The sequence below is a fragment of the Pelobates fuscus genome, chromosome 3 (genome assembly GCF_036172605.1).
Source record: "Pelobates fuscus isolate aPelFus1 chromosome 3, aPelFus1.pri, whole genome shotgun sequence".
NCBI classification, from domain to species: domain Eukaryota; kingdom Metazoa; phylum Chordata; class Amphibia; order Anura; family Pelobatidae; genus Pelobates; species Pelobates fuscus.
The window spans coordinates 185,540,313-185,555,171 of NC_086319.1; the positions used below are offsets into that span (position 1 = coordinate 185,540,313).

Genomic DNA, 14,859 nt, shown 5'->3' on the forward strand with positions numbered 1-14,859 from the left:
TGTCAGTGAAAGTGACTTTTTTTGCATTTTTCACACACAAACAGCACTTTTACTGATGATATAATTGTTGTGATAAATTTTCCAGTTTTGAAACACTAATATTTGTGTTCAGCAAAGTCTCCTGAGTAGAACAGGACCCCCCATGTACAGGTTTTATAGCGTTTTTGAAAGTTACAGGGTCAAATATATGGGTCAAATATTTTTACATTGAAAATGGCCAGGTTGGTTACGTTGCCTTTGAGAGCGTATGGTAGCCCAGGAATGAGAATTACCCCCATGATGGCATACCATTTGCAAAAGAAGACACCCCATTTGCAATACCTTGGGTTATGTCCAGTCTTTTTTAGTAACCACTTAGTCACAAACACTGGCCAAAATTAGCGTTCAATTTAGTTTTTTACTTTTTTCACACACAAACAAATATGAACGCTAACTTTGGCCAGTGTTTGCGACTAAGTGGCTACTAAAAAAGTCTGGACATACCCCATATTGAATACCCTGGGTTGTCTACTTTTAAAAAAAGATGTACATGTGGGGTGTTATTTAGCAATTTATGACAGATAATAGTGTTACAATGTCACTATTGATACATTTTAAAAATGTATGTTTTGAAACCGCAATATCCTACTTGTACTTATAGCCCTATAACATGCAAAAAAATAGCAAAAAGCATGTAAACACTGGGTATTTTTGAACTCAGGACAACATTTTGAATCTATTTAGCAGTTTTTTTCATTCGCTTTTGTAGATGAGTAAAAGATTTTTCACATAAAATTCAAAAAACTTGTATTTTTTTCAATTTTTCATCATATTTTTTCATTTTTTTTAAATTAAATTACATGAGATTATATAAATAATGGTATGTAAAGAAAGCCCCTTTTGTCCTGAAAAAAACAATATATAATTTGTATGGGAACAGTAAATGAGAGAGCGGAAAATTACAGCTAAACACAAACACCACAAAAGTGTCAAAAAGATGCCTGGTCGCAAATGTACAACATCGCAAAAAAAGTCCGGTCCTTAAGGGGTTAACCTTCTACCAGCAAAATCTACACATGTGCTCTGTTCAGAATGTTGTGCTTGACCACCTTTTTTCCTTCTTGAAGCTATATTTGTAATTTATTTCGCTGCCTGAGAGAGTGTTTTTGCCTGATTTTGAAATAAATGCTGTCAAAGCACTTCATGATTTCCTTCAATATTCGCAGTTTCTTTAAATTTACTCAGCCAGGAATTGATGTCAGAGCTCTCCTTCTGACACTTGGGTAGAATGTTCCAGTCAGATTGCACCATAATAATGCCTACATCAGTGAGACTGTTACCTTTATATGGAGTGAAGCCAGGGACCACATGGCAGTGGAAATAAAATGAAATGTAAAAGTCAATTAATGAAAATATTATTTGATAAATTTATCTAAAGAAGGAAGACAATGTAATAGAGCAGCAGGAAATGCTGGCAGAATGCTTGGTTGTATAGGGAAAGGCATTAGCAGTAGAAAGAGGGAAGTGCTCATGCCATTGTACAGAACACTGGTGAGACCTCACTTGGAGTATTGTACGCAGTACTGGAGACCGTATCTTCAGAAGGATATTGATACTTTAGACTTTAGAGAGAGTTCAAAGAAGGGCTACTAAACTGGTTCATGGATTGCAGGATAAAACTTACAAGGAAAGGTTAAAGGATCTTTATATGTATAGCTTGGAGGAAAGACGAGACAGGGGGGATATGATAGAACATTTAAATACATAAAGGGAATCAACAAAGTAAAGGAGGAGACTATATTTAAAAGAAGAAAAAACTAGGACATATGAAGTATTACTTTACAGAGAAGGTAGTGGATGCATGGAATAGCCTTCCAGCTGAAATGGTAGAGGTTAGCACAGTGAGGGAGTTTAAGCATGGGTGGGATAGGCATAGGGCTATCCTAGACTTAAAGGACTACTATAAGCACCCAGACCACTTCAGCTCAATGAAGTGGTCTGGGTGCCTGGTCCAGCTAGGATTAACCCTTTTTTCTGCTATGTTTATATTAGGGTTAATCCAGCCTCTAGTGGCTGTCTCATTGACAGCCGCTAGAGGCGCTTACGTGCTTCTCACTGTGAAAACCACAGTGAGAAGACGCCAGCGTCCACAGGAAAGCATTATGAATGCTTTCCTATGAGACTGGCTGAATGCGCGCGCGGCTCTTGCCACGCATGTGCATTTAGCCGAGGAGGAGGAGAGGAGGCGGAGAGCTTCCCATACGGCGCTAGAGAAAGAGGTAAGTTTAACCCCTTCCTAACCCTAGAGCTCGGCGGGAGGGGGACCCTGAGGGTGGGGGCACCCTCAGGGCACTATAGTGCCAGGAAAACGAGTATGTTTTCCTGGCAATATAGTGGTCCTTTAAGATAAGGCCGGGGACTAACTAAAAGTATTTTAAAAATTGGGCAGATTAGATGGGCCGAATGGTTCTTATCTGCCGTCACATTCTATGTTTCTATTTAAGAACCAATCAAAACCATTTTTGTTTTCATTTGTATTAATACGTTAATCAAAATAAAAGTTTGATATTTTTCAGAGTACAGTGTTCCTGAGGTAGGAAGCACACAGTATGTGAGCAGTCACACTTGAGTCAGCCACATCCCAATGCATCCTCTCACTTTATCACAGTTTCCCTCCATCATGCTTCCTCTCACTTTATCACAGTTTCTCTCAATCTTGCTTTAAAATACATAAACCTTGGTTCCTAGTGCTTGGGCAGTTGAGTTTTGTACATGTCCTTTGTGCAATAAACATTTTGTGCGTAACATAGGATGCAGCAGCACAGGTTTACGACATTATGTCAAAGATCTGTGACCTTTGACATTCAGTCACACTGAAAAATACAGGAGGACCACGTTGTGCAGTCATCAGACCACTTGAGAAGCTCCATGTGTCCCTTTCATGGCACTAAAGTACTGCTTGCTTAGAGTACATAGATCATGTACTGCAGGGGCCCTAAAAATGTAGTGCCAAGTACAGGGCACATGCCCTTAGCTAAAGCCTCTAGTGGCACCCAGTACTTCACAAAATGTAAGTGTGTTGCATCACATTTCCTGTATATCTAATCTCAATTACTGAATGGCATAGCAGGAAGCTGCATGGCATGTTTTGTTGTCCTTTGTGTAAAACTGCTAAGAAAGTAAGAATCTCTGCACAGTGAGGGGGATTTTTTTTTCATTGATATTTCAAAAAAACAAAAAGATACCCCCCCCCCCCCCGTGTGTCTGTTTCTTTAAATACTGTATTAGCAAATAATTGGTGCTTTATAAAAAAAAAATAGTATGTTTATTAATAATATATACATGTACAATAATCAGTGAACACAACACAGATGGACTACTACTAGCCCGACAGCTGGGCAAGCAGCAAGAACTTGGTCAGTCAGGATGTCCCTACCTAATCTTTTCTATAGCAACACTGCAGGGAAATGACAGTGTGATACAGAATCTATGAACAGTTTTTACATGTCTTCAGCTATTTACAGACAGGCACCTGAGGGGTGGTACAGGACAGAGCAGTTGGAATATATATATATAAAAAAAACAACACTGCATCAGCTCCCATTGCCAGTTGAATAGTATGTTCTATGTGCCCCAGGACTGCATAAGCAGCCAGGTCATTTGCATTTTACAGGGGGAGCTTGAAAGGAAGCTAGGGAATGCAGCACATACTGGTGGGGAGAATGAAAGAGACAGAGCTATACACAGACTTCTCCAGGCATCAACACAAGAGGAACCCAATCATGTAACCCCTGACTCTGCAGACCTCTATGCTGCTCTTGTGTCTATCAAGGACCATGGTACGTGAGTTTGATCTACTAACCTATATAATGCAGTGTGTGATCTGAGGCTGAGGCTATCTGGAGGATCTGCATCATGACTGCAGCAGATATTCTGTGGGAGGAAGAAAATAAGCACAGATCTGAATCGACTGTACTTTCAGCAGAAGCATTGGGGTATGTCATGGGAGGGGGGGAGGGAGGAGGAGGTGATCTGGCACTGGATGGTGGGAAAACTGGCTAGTGTATTTACATTAGGTGGGCAGTATGCTTGAGATTGGCATAGGGCAAGTGGTGAAAGGTTCTGGATGGCTTGCCCGTACTGCACTGGCAGCGGTTATATTTAAAGGAGGTGGATACAAATGATTTGCAGCTCTTTGGAAGCATAGTGATATGGGATGCGTGCTTAGAATTTGGAGGTGAGGGGTGCACTTTACAATTTGGAATGTGGGGAGTGCTTGCATTCTAAGGTCTAGAACACAGCCGGGCAGATTCAGGAGGTGGGGGCAGTGGAAGTGAGCATCAGAATTTAAGTGGTAAGGGTGAGTTGTGTTTGGATTAGTGGGAAACTGATATAGAAAGATGGGGTGAGCTTTGACACAGTGGTGAGTGATCACAATGGGGGGGGTGAGGGGGGGAGGGAGTGGGCTCTGACATTTAGAGGTGGTACTTCCATACATGCAAGGAGGGGGGAGTAACGGTGACATTGTAGTTCAGGACATACCTCTGCATCTTTTGGGCTGAGACCCTCTGTATGTTATGGATAGAGATGAGTGACACCTGGTTAGCTAGAGTACTCTCTGCCCTGCACTCTATGCACGTGCCCCGGGCTTTGTGTATACACGTGAAGCAGCCTCTGCACCCCCACATGTGCCAGCATGCTGTCCACATCACATGTTGGAGGTGATCATGGCTAATAGATCATGACTGAAGAGAGCTGCTTCTATGGCATGCCGTCTGCATTGCGTCTCAGTGTTAAATCCCATAGACAGCCGCTGCTGTACAGAGTACCCCCTCCTCAGCATTTTTTTTTTAAAAGAGCCTTTAGATGTTGTTTTGAATGGCTGGACTGGTGATGCCCAGAGAGGATCGGCTTCTGTCTGCACCAAGCAGGAGCTCTCAGGTTTCTGCTGATACTGCAACGTCAATAAATGGTGAGAGTTTGCCGCTCATCTCGATGCATTTAGACTTCCCAATGCCATACTCATTACTGCTATAGAGGGGGGAGGGGTGTGTTCTGCTCCTGTGATGCAGCTGGTCTGCAGTTCCCTGGAATTGGGCTCATGTATATCTCCACTTTCTGTATTTTCACTGGTGAAGCATCACAAGAAAAGGATTAAACCGATTTATTTTTTGGAGGATTCCATGGACCCTAATGTGGCAAGCAACTGATTATCTAAAATTGCTTCCAATGCAGCTTTTTACCCCCATGGTGTATGCATTATGAATATTTCAACAGGACGTGTATTTACTGTGCTGTAAACCGATTTATATATTAAAGGGTCGCAGGAGGGAGTTCTGCATGCACCTTCCCCAGGCTGCAAGGCTTCAAGTATTCCCAGCCTGCTATTTCCTCGCATCTTGCAGCACCCAGGCAAGGTAAGGATTGCACTGGCATTGCCCCCCCCCCCCCTCTCCTCTGCATCTCATGCACTGCAGCAAAGTGATTTGTCTGGTGTGTTTTTGTACCGAACTTAACTAAAGTACATTTTGTTGGAATGTTCTGCTATGTTTAATCTATAGAAAACTTGATACTGAGTAAGCACCTTTAAAAAAAAGTGTATGCCATGTAGGTTTAGTGATCATATGAAGATAAGGTGTTATTTTTATTTTTTTTATTCCTTTTCTTGTACTTTTTTTTTTATATCCCTGCAGCATACATCTACCGCACTGGCGTGATCTTCTGGTTTACCTAGCATTGAAAACAAACAGGAGCGGAAGGCAGGAGGGAATCTGCTGACTTGGCAAAGCCCACAGCTTCCATATCCTACAAGCTTTTCATGTTTGGTGACTATGACAGCGGGCCAGCAATGCTATTTTCATGTAGTAGAACTGCCTTGCGTTAAGAAAGGATAGTGGGACTAAGGTTTCTTTTGTTTTGTTGCAAGATTTTTACAAGAAGAGGGGGATCGATATCTCTCTCTCTCTCTATCTCAGAAGAGATCTGAAGAACCATTCCCTTTGATTCACGGATCTAATATTGGGATCATCCTATACAGAGATATAACAATAAAGGGTTGAAGGAGGGTGCTGCAACAGCAAAGTGATTACCTCTAGCAGCCCCTCCTCCCCCATCCCTCCTCCCTCTCCACCGGAAAAATGACCGTGATAGCTGGGGATAACATGGACGAGACCTCAGCCCTGCCCGGCCATCCTCAGGACAGCTACCAACCAGACCATGATGATCATGAGTGCTGTGAGAGGGTGGTCATTAATGTGGCAGGGTTGCGCTTTGAGACCCAGCTAAAAACTTTGGCTCAGTTTCCCAACACTCTTCTTGGTAACCCCAAAAAAAGAATGCGCTATTTTGATCCCCTTAGGAATGAGTATTTTTTTGATCGTAACCGCCCAAGTTTTGATGCCATATTATATTACTACCAGTCTGGGGGAAGGCTGCGGAGACCAGTCAATGTGCCTCTGGATATGTTTTCAGAGGAAATAAAGTTCTATGAACTTGGGGAAGAAGCCATGGAGAAATTTCGTGAAGACGAGGGCTTTATAAAAGAGGAGGAGCGCCCGTTGCCAGAACGAGAGTTCCAACGCCAGGTGTGGCTTTTATTTGAGTATCCAGAGAGCTCAGGGCCAGCCAGGATCATTGCCATAGTCTCAGTCATGGTAATCCTCATCTCTATTGTTATTTTCTGCTTGGAGACTTTGCCAGAACTGAAAGAAGATCGTATTTTCACCCGCAAAATGGGGAACAATACAGTACATTTCAAATCTCACATATTCACAGATCCATTCTTTGTGGTGGAGACCCTCTGCATAATCTGGTTCTCCTTTGAGTTGGTGGTAAGGTTCTTCTCTTGTCCCAGCAAACCAGAATTCTTCAAGAACATCATGAACTTCATTGACATAGTGGCCATCATCCCTTATTTTATCACATTGGGGACTGAAATAGCTGAGCAAGAAGGTCCCCAAAAAGGGGAACAGGCAACATCTTTGGCTATCCTGCGAGTCATCAGACTGGTAAGAGTCTTTAGAATCTTCAAACTCTCCAGACATTCTAAGGGCCTTCAAATATTGGGACAGACCTTGAAAGCTAGCATGAGAGAACTAGGGTTGCTAATTTTTTTTCTGTTCATTGGGGTCATCTTGTTTTCTAGTGCAGTTTACTTTGCTGAAGCTGAAGAGGATGACTCTCATTTTTCAAGTATCCCTGATGCTTTCTGGTGGGCGGTGGTATCAATGACCACTGTGGGTTATGGTGACATGTACCCTGTGACAATTGGAGGCAAAATCGTGGGCTCCTTGTGTGCCATCGCTGGTGTGCTGACAATTGCCCTGCCCGTACCTGTCATTGTGTCCAACTTCAACTACTTTTACCACCGAGAAACTGAAGGGGAGGAACAGGCTCAGTTACTTCATGTTAGCTCCCCCAATTTAGCCTCTGACAGTGACCTGAGTCGACGCAGCTCTTCAACAATGAGCAAATCTGAGTACATGGAAATTGAAGAGGATCTGCATAATAGTATAGATAATTTTAGAGAGTCAAATCTCAGAACTGGCAACTGCACCGTAGCAAATCAGAACTGTGTTAACAAAAACAAACTGCTGACAGATGTGTAAAGCACACCCCAGCTGCAGGATATCATTGGCTCAGCCACTTTCTGTAGACGCTTTAAAACTATAGTCTTTGAATGCTTTATCTGTCATCGTTAATGCATTTTTGCATTGCGAATTAATGCTCAGCGAACAAGAAGCTTTCAGGATCCGTGAAAGATAATATTATCATTTATTTTTAAATGGGATTATTATTTTTTTTTCTTTTTAACTGGTCAGAGGGAAGTATTCCCAAACCAGTTGTATTAGTTAGCAATTAAATGATAGAAAAAAAAAAAACTTAAAAAAAAAAACACAACAATTTCATTCCCTTTGCTTGTTAATCTTAAATTCCAACAAACCATAACCGAGAGTTAACAGATATGCATGGATTTTCAGTAGCTTTCTCTGCCAACTGCACAATGCATCCAAGGATGTGCATCTGTATCAAAGGGTTAAAATGATGTATGCAAACATTTGCTCTCTTTTTTTTTTTTTTTCTGGAGAAGTGTATTTCCTATCCAATGAAACGATTATGCACTTACTGGTGACCTACAGATCCATAAAGCACCTTATATGAACTTATGCTTTATAAAAAAGTAGAGCAACTAATACATTAAATGGTTGTAAAAAGGAAAAAAAATGGACAAACATCTGCAATTGCTGCTAGAATTTAATTTTTAAAATGCAGATGGTTTCAAACTTTTTTCTTTCTTGATTTTTGGGTTTTTTGGTTTTTCAACGTGGATGCAAAAGCTTTTTTCGCTCCATGTTTGCGATAACAGCACAATGGAGTTTATCATATCGCATGTTTTTTTGTTTTTTTGTTTCTTTTTTCAATTTGATACCTACTGTATTATTTGGTGACCTTGCATGCCTGAAATGTTACCTCAAACAATAGGGGAATAGGTTTTCTTTTAAACTTTTTAACCCTTTCTGGTGCCGGAGAGGACAACTATACAGTGCAGAGCAAAGTGTTGCCACCAACTGTGGCAATAAATATAAAAAGGCTAAAAATAGGTCATCATTTTAATTTAATGTTATTTATTATTGTTATTTTGCATTCACCAAAAGTGCACTCCTAATTTTTGAACTCTTTAATTAGTAATTTACAGTACTGTATGTAAATGCATATGTTAGTCAAATGGGGACAATAACTTATTGGCGAACAAGCATGTTCAGATATTCAGCATTATGGCCTATTTGACTAAGGTTTAATTAAAATTAATTAATGCATGATTTTAGTATTAAAAAAAGATCTTATTGGATTAGGAGCCAGAATAAAGTAAAGGGCCTACTGATTTTCCTGCAGTGTTACTCAGGGAAAAATGTTATCTTCCTATCAGGCATAATTGTAGAGATTATATGCATAAGGAACTATGTGGCTTTTAAAGAAAAAAGTCAGTATGAACACAGTATGAGGCGATGCCTAAGATTAAAAAAGGCATAGGTTTACAGAGTACAGTACAAATGCATGCCTATAGCTGCAGTCTCAGAATGTAATTTACACTTTAACTATATGCATCGAAAAACTGCAGACCATCTCCTTAGCTAACATTATTTGAGGTCCATGGACTTTTATACTCCTCTAGAATTTGCTAAAGAAAATCTAGAGAACAAGGATGATCTAGATAGTTGCTAGTGCCTTTATCCTTTCTTCACTGATTCGCTGAAAGTGCCTCCTAAAATGTAAGGGGACTTTGCTGAGGTCTGAGCAGGTGTTACCTGTCTCATAACCAGTTTTGAATCTCTAGGGGTGCTTATGGTGTCCCATACTATCCAAATATTCAAATTCTATGATGTGCAGAATTAAAAAGCAGATTTACCTTGGATGTGTATAATCATGTAAGAGGATTTGCATTAATAATGTTTTTATTTCTCTAGCAAAAAAAAAAAAACAACCAGTTTTTCTTTTATTTTTAATCACCAAGGGGACATTGACTTTCACACGCTCCAAAGAAAAGTTTGCACTTAATAGATGATACCCTTAATTCTTTTGCCATTTGAGCTTCTGTTCTGTTTCAACTTTCTGCTACATGTACCAAGAAATGCTAAAATGTATGCAATGCTGCAAATTTTATTTATTTATACATACACCTGATCAAGATGTAAAAAAAGAGACTTTTTTTTTGTACGTTGAAAAGTCGACTCAGGACAATGTCTTCCTGCATAAGGTGGAGGAGCTATAAGTGGCACATTTAAGGCTTTATCCCCACTGGCTTTCACTACATTATGTCCCAAATCATCATAGAATCTAGAAAAGCATGCATAGCATCAATCAACTCAATCAGGGAATGTAAAAGCAGAAGGGATCCAAGTCGTTCATTAATCCAGCTTTAAAATCCGATTGTAGGTTTAGCTAGGTACAATAAAAATATAAATGAAAGAACTTTTGACCTGGTTATAGAGACTATTTCTTCTAAAGGGTTATGCTTTATATAAATAGAACTATGCCATGCACAAATGGTGCCTAGTCTGAACTAATGCTCAGAGCAGAAGACTGAAGGTTTATTAGGAATGATCATGTGAAAGTAGATTTCGATAATACACATCAGTATTCAGATTTGAAGAATTTGTATAACATTAAGGAAGGCACTTAAAATAAAAGCATCATCTATTATCACCACCCTGAACCCCAGTGTTTCAAAACGAGGGGGCATTTTTTCTAGTTTAAGTGTTTTTTTGTTGTTGGTTCTTTGGATGAAATGAACAAACGTACAAGAATGGATTGACATGTTTCCAATAAGTAAAGGTGCATTGCAAATGGTAACAGGGCATTAAGATTCTACGTTTAATGTGTCATGTGGAAACGGTTTCCATAAATTCTGTTTTTCTTACATGCTACCCAACTAAGGTAGGAGACAACTTTTTCATGTTTCACTGACTTTAAGACTGCTCTCTCAGTAAAACAGCAATAAGCTATTCAATGCTGTAACGCTGATAAGGTGAATTTTTGTGGCATCTGTCAAACGAGGCTCACTTGGCAACCAACTTAGTTGATAGGAATTTGGGGTTTCCAAAATTAGATTATCCAGTGGACTAAATCTTCTGCATGTGTAAAAAATAAACAAAAAAAGAAAAAAAAAAAGAAAAACAAAAGTACTGCATGAACTGAATTTTTGGATAGGGGTTGGGAGACTTCATTTGGATCAGTCAGGGGGAGCGTAAATGATGCTTTTCTCATTGCAGAGCAAAAAATGTACAACCCCATGTTGTGGAATGGAAGGAGTAAGTCGTGTAGCATAGGCATGCATATCTGGAAGTTTGACAAATCTTTCCCCCTTTTCACTAAATGTGCTCAAATGTCTTTGTAGACCTGAAGGTGCACTTGATAATTGCTTGTTATTAAGAAAAATAAATAAATATGATATTTTTTACATTTTGCTTACTTCTCAATTTGTTCTATGGTTGGCATGAGTTACATGAATGTGTTTAGTAACAATGTCCTCAAAAACACATTACAGCACTTGGAAAAGGAATGTATTGAAAGTTAATTTTTGTAATGTGTAATTTCTTTCTAATCTGCTTTTTAGGGGTATCTCATGGTGTCTTTTAATAGTTTAAACAATGTTTGTTTGAATCTCCTTGGGTCATGTCTGCTTAGCTGCTTTCTGTTGTAAGATGGCTTGTCTGTTGTAGATTTACCAAATTGGTGTTCTCTGGCCAGATGTCTTACTTTAAGTGGCCTGCTGGACTACAGCTCACATCAATGTCAGGCAGAAATTGGACTGATGACGTTGATTTTAGTTGTACTCCAGGGGTACATAGAAAAGGGCAGAGCACCTCACAACAGGGCTGCTTACTAAAGAGAGAATTCAATGGGAAATTCACATTTAAGGGCAGAGTAACCAAACTTGAAGCATAGCAGATTTGTTTTCCCAGATTGGCTGTTTTGACCTTAAATTTGAAATTCACTTTGAATCATCACTTTAGTGAATAACCCTGTCATGCCTTAAAGGAACATTCCAGTAAAAAAAAAACACATTTTTTAAAGAATTTAGTGGATATATCCACAATAAAAAATGCACACAATTATTCCTGTCTGCAGCCTTTGCAACCCCTCCCCTTTTCATCCAGCACAGACTTTCTATGGCTGTAAAATCATATGCTTCTCAATGTAGCTCAATGAGAAGTCTTTGCAAGGCAAGTGCTCTGGGCTACTGCCTGTGTCTTGAGTTTAGATCCTGGGTGAGGGGGGAGAAACAAGGTTAAATTTTAAATGTGCCAATTACAGTTGAAATCTGCACTATTTGTAAAATGAAAAACAATTATACACTCTTCACACATACATCGCTTCAGCAAGCTAAAGGTGTTTGTATTGTTCCTTTAAGCAGTGGTGTGTCAGTCAAAGAATCATCTAATTGTTCCCAAACAGAGGTAATTAAGCTCTCCTTTTGGGTCATTATGAGACTGTTGAGCCCCTTAAGGATGTGAGCCAAAAGAAAATGTAGAATTTGTGCTAGGTGATTGTTGTACTGTTATTTAATGTGCTATTTTTTTTTTATTTTTTTTAAAGTGCACCTGTACGTACTAACCCTATTTCTAACCTTATACTAAAACTACCCATACACCTACCCTAACACTACCCCTAATCTTAACTGTACACTAACCTTAACCCAGCAGTAACTATTTCCTGCACTGAAATTTCCACCTAATCCGTGGGAATGTACCTTCAGCGTTAAAGATTTTAAAGAATACATCTCCCCTGATGCTTTGCCAGCATTATGGCTGTTAGAGCATTTTGGGAGATGTAGTCCACAACATCTGAAGTGCCAAAGGTTGCCTACCCCAGCCCTAACCATTCATTAACACTAACCCTAATGGTAACCCTGACATCAGTAGAAGGATCTTCCAGCTCACACAGACTGTTTTGTGAGTGCCCTGTAGTATATGACTGGAACATGGGAGGGAGATGTTTCTCTCGCGCTGTAGCTCTTGCCTGCTGTCCATGCTGATCATACAGTGAACGATGCTGGGCAGCTGATGTAGCCCAGCGCCTATCAGTGTCTTTACAGACCCTGGGGGTCTCTCTCTGTCTAAAATCACAATTTTTGAACATGATTGCTTAGTACACAGTGTTTTAAATGGATATAAAGTGTCCCATGCAGCACGTACTTTGAGTGCTGCATACAGCTCATCTGTCAATATGGATTAACTATATTTGGTCCTAGCTGACAGAGGGGAGACCCAGGTATTGATACTTAGGTATCCCCGGTACAATCAGGGTTTTGAGCCTGCGAGCACCAGAATGAGAGGATGTTCCAAGATGTACTAACTGCGATAAACGCCACTAATACAGGACAGCATCAAAACTTTTAACAGTGTTAGGTGGTTAAACTACACTGACACACATGTTATAGTAAGTACTGAGTTATGTGTTATGTATGATTTATTATGTAGTAGGTGGGCAAAAATTTGATGATTCCAATGCTCTTTTTATATCTGCACAAGTTATAAAACATGTTACAAAGATAACATATACCGGTACATATCTGCAGCATTACATATTGGTATGTGGAATAGAAGAGTGGAGCTTGCTGGGAAATATTATGTTCTAAGCACAGGCGACAGGTAGTGATAGTGTAAACCAGTGTTGCTAAGGGAAGCACAGTACTTTAAATCATGTTGTTGAACCATAATAAGATTAGCACAAAAATTCATATTGATACTTAGTTGATTCATGAAAAAAAAAAAGTTAACTTCTGCACTACCAAGCGGCTAACCGAAAAACCAACCCCAAAATATGAGTATTTTGGGTGTCCTGGAAAGTAATGTTTAAATGTATTTTTTTTATTCAGTATGATTAGATAGCACATCATTTAATGGAAACAGAAATGAAAAATTTTCCTGGACAAAGAAACTTAAAAAAAATTAAAAATCATTTAATGAGGTTACAGATAGGAAAACATAGACCTTTTTTTTTACTTGTGGATTACATAATTCTCTCGCCTATACATTGTCCAATATGCATTGAATTTTCAGTTATGTGTGCATTTTTTATATGTATATATAATATATATCCTTACATTGTATATGCTGCCATGCTACCATGACATTTCTCATACCATATCACCCTCACAATGCAACCATGTTGCCACTTTGGACATGCACACACAATTACACACACGCACTTATATATACACTTTGATACATGCACATATATACACTTGATATATGCACACACACACTCTGATAAATGCACATACACACACAAACACATTGATGTAAAGAGGCCACAATGCCACATACACATACATTGACAGATACAGTCACATAATAACAGTTTGTGTCTGGCAGTGTGCAATGGTACTTGTGTGTGCATGTCTGACATTGTGTAGCGTGTATGTTCTTTAAAGCGTGTGTCTTGGATTGAGAATCGTTGTAAAGGCAATACCCTTGTAAAGGGCCTGGTCCATTAGGGGCCCGCACAGCACTTATTGGTCCGGTTGAGGAGACAGATATATTGTCCAACAACTTCAGAGGGGCCCTTTCGTATGTGAGAGCCTGTACAGCTCACTTGCAGACAGCAGTCCTGGAGGATGATTTTCTTCCAGCATCACCATAGCACTAAGTGGCAGCTGAGAGTTAGGTGTGGGGCAGTGTGTAGAGGGTTTGTAGATGTTGTGGTATATTATATCACTCTCCATCTCTCGCACTACGCTGCCACAGGGAATTGCAAATTGCAATATAAGGCAATAAGGTAGGACTGCCTAGGGGGAGTAAAGTGTAGACACAGAGGACAATTATGGTATTTATTGCTGGCTCCTCTGGAGGGAAGAGGTTGGGGATGTATTTAGTGTCTCTCTATATGTGCGTGGGGGGAGGGGGGTGATGTGACAGGGTGACTGTATGTGTCTGGGGAGAGGGAGTGATGTGACAGGGTAAGTGTGGGGGGGGTGAAGATGATATGTGGGGAGGTTGTATTTCCTTGTTCAGCCTTCCCACACATGGCTGCTCTTTTTTTTTTATTATTGTGTATTTTTAGTTGGACCCCCCTCCTGCTTACCTGTGTGCAGTGAGGGGTGCTCTGGTCCTTATTCCCCAGTGGTCCATCGCTTTCCCAGGTGATCCGGTGTGCTGGAAACTACCCTCTGGCTGAGAGCAGACCCCTTCGGAATGGCTCTTTCTGATCTCTGACCGGAAGGGAGCATTTGCCGAGTGCCATTCAGGGAGATCTCTAGATCTTACTGCCAGCCGGGCTGCCGCAGGGGAGCTCAGCAGCACCTTCCAGCACTTGGAAGGTAGTGCCAGTTCTGCCATCAGCAAAATCATTGCAAATAAAATTAGTTTGCAATGAACA

General features: G+C 40.1%; 1 protein-coding gene across 2 annotated transcripts; it reads left to right on the forward strand.

Annotated features, from left to right (window-relative positions):
- The first annotated feature begins 3,522 nt into the window (after positions 1–3,522).
- Positions 3,523–10,879, forward strand: LOC134602678 (potassium voltage-gated channel subfamily A member 1). Of its 2 annotated transcripts, none has more exons than XM_063447806.1 (3): positions 3,523–3,818; positions 5,299–5,396; positions 5,673–10,879. In XM_063447806.1, the coding sequence occupies exon 3, from the start codon at positions 6,117–6,119 to the stop codon at positions 7,584–7,586; it is 1,470 nt and encodes a 489-aa protein (XP_063303876.1). In that variant the 5' UTR covers positions 3,523–3,818; positions 5,299–5,396; positions 5,673–6,116; the 3' UTR covers positions 7,587–10,879. The 2 variants fall into 2 exon arrangements, with proteins under 2 accessions (XP_063303876.1, XP_063303877.1); XM_063447807.1 differs by lacking the exon at positions 3,523–3,818 and adding an exon at positions 4,504–4,951.
- Positions 10,880–14,859: the final 3,980 nt, after the last annotated feature.

Excerpts from the sequence above, each read along its gene's own strand:
- LOC134602678 (XM_063447806.1), top strand. The coding sequence starts at position 6,117 with ATGACCGTGATAGCTGGGGATAACATGGACGAGACCTCAGCCCTGCCC.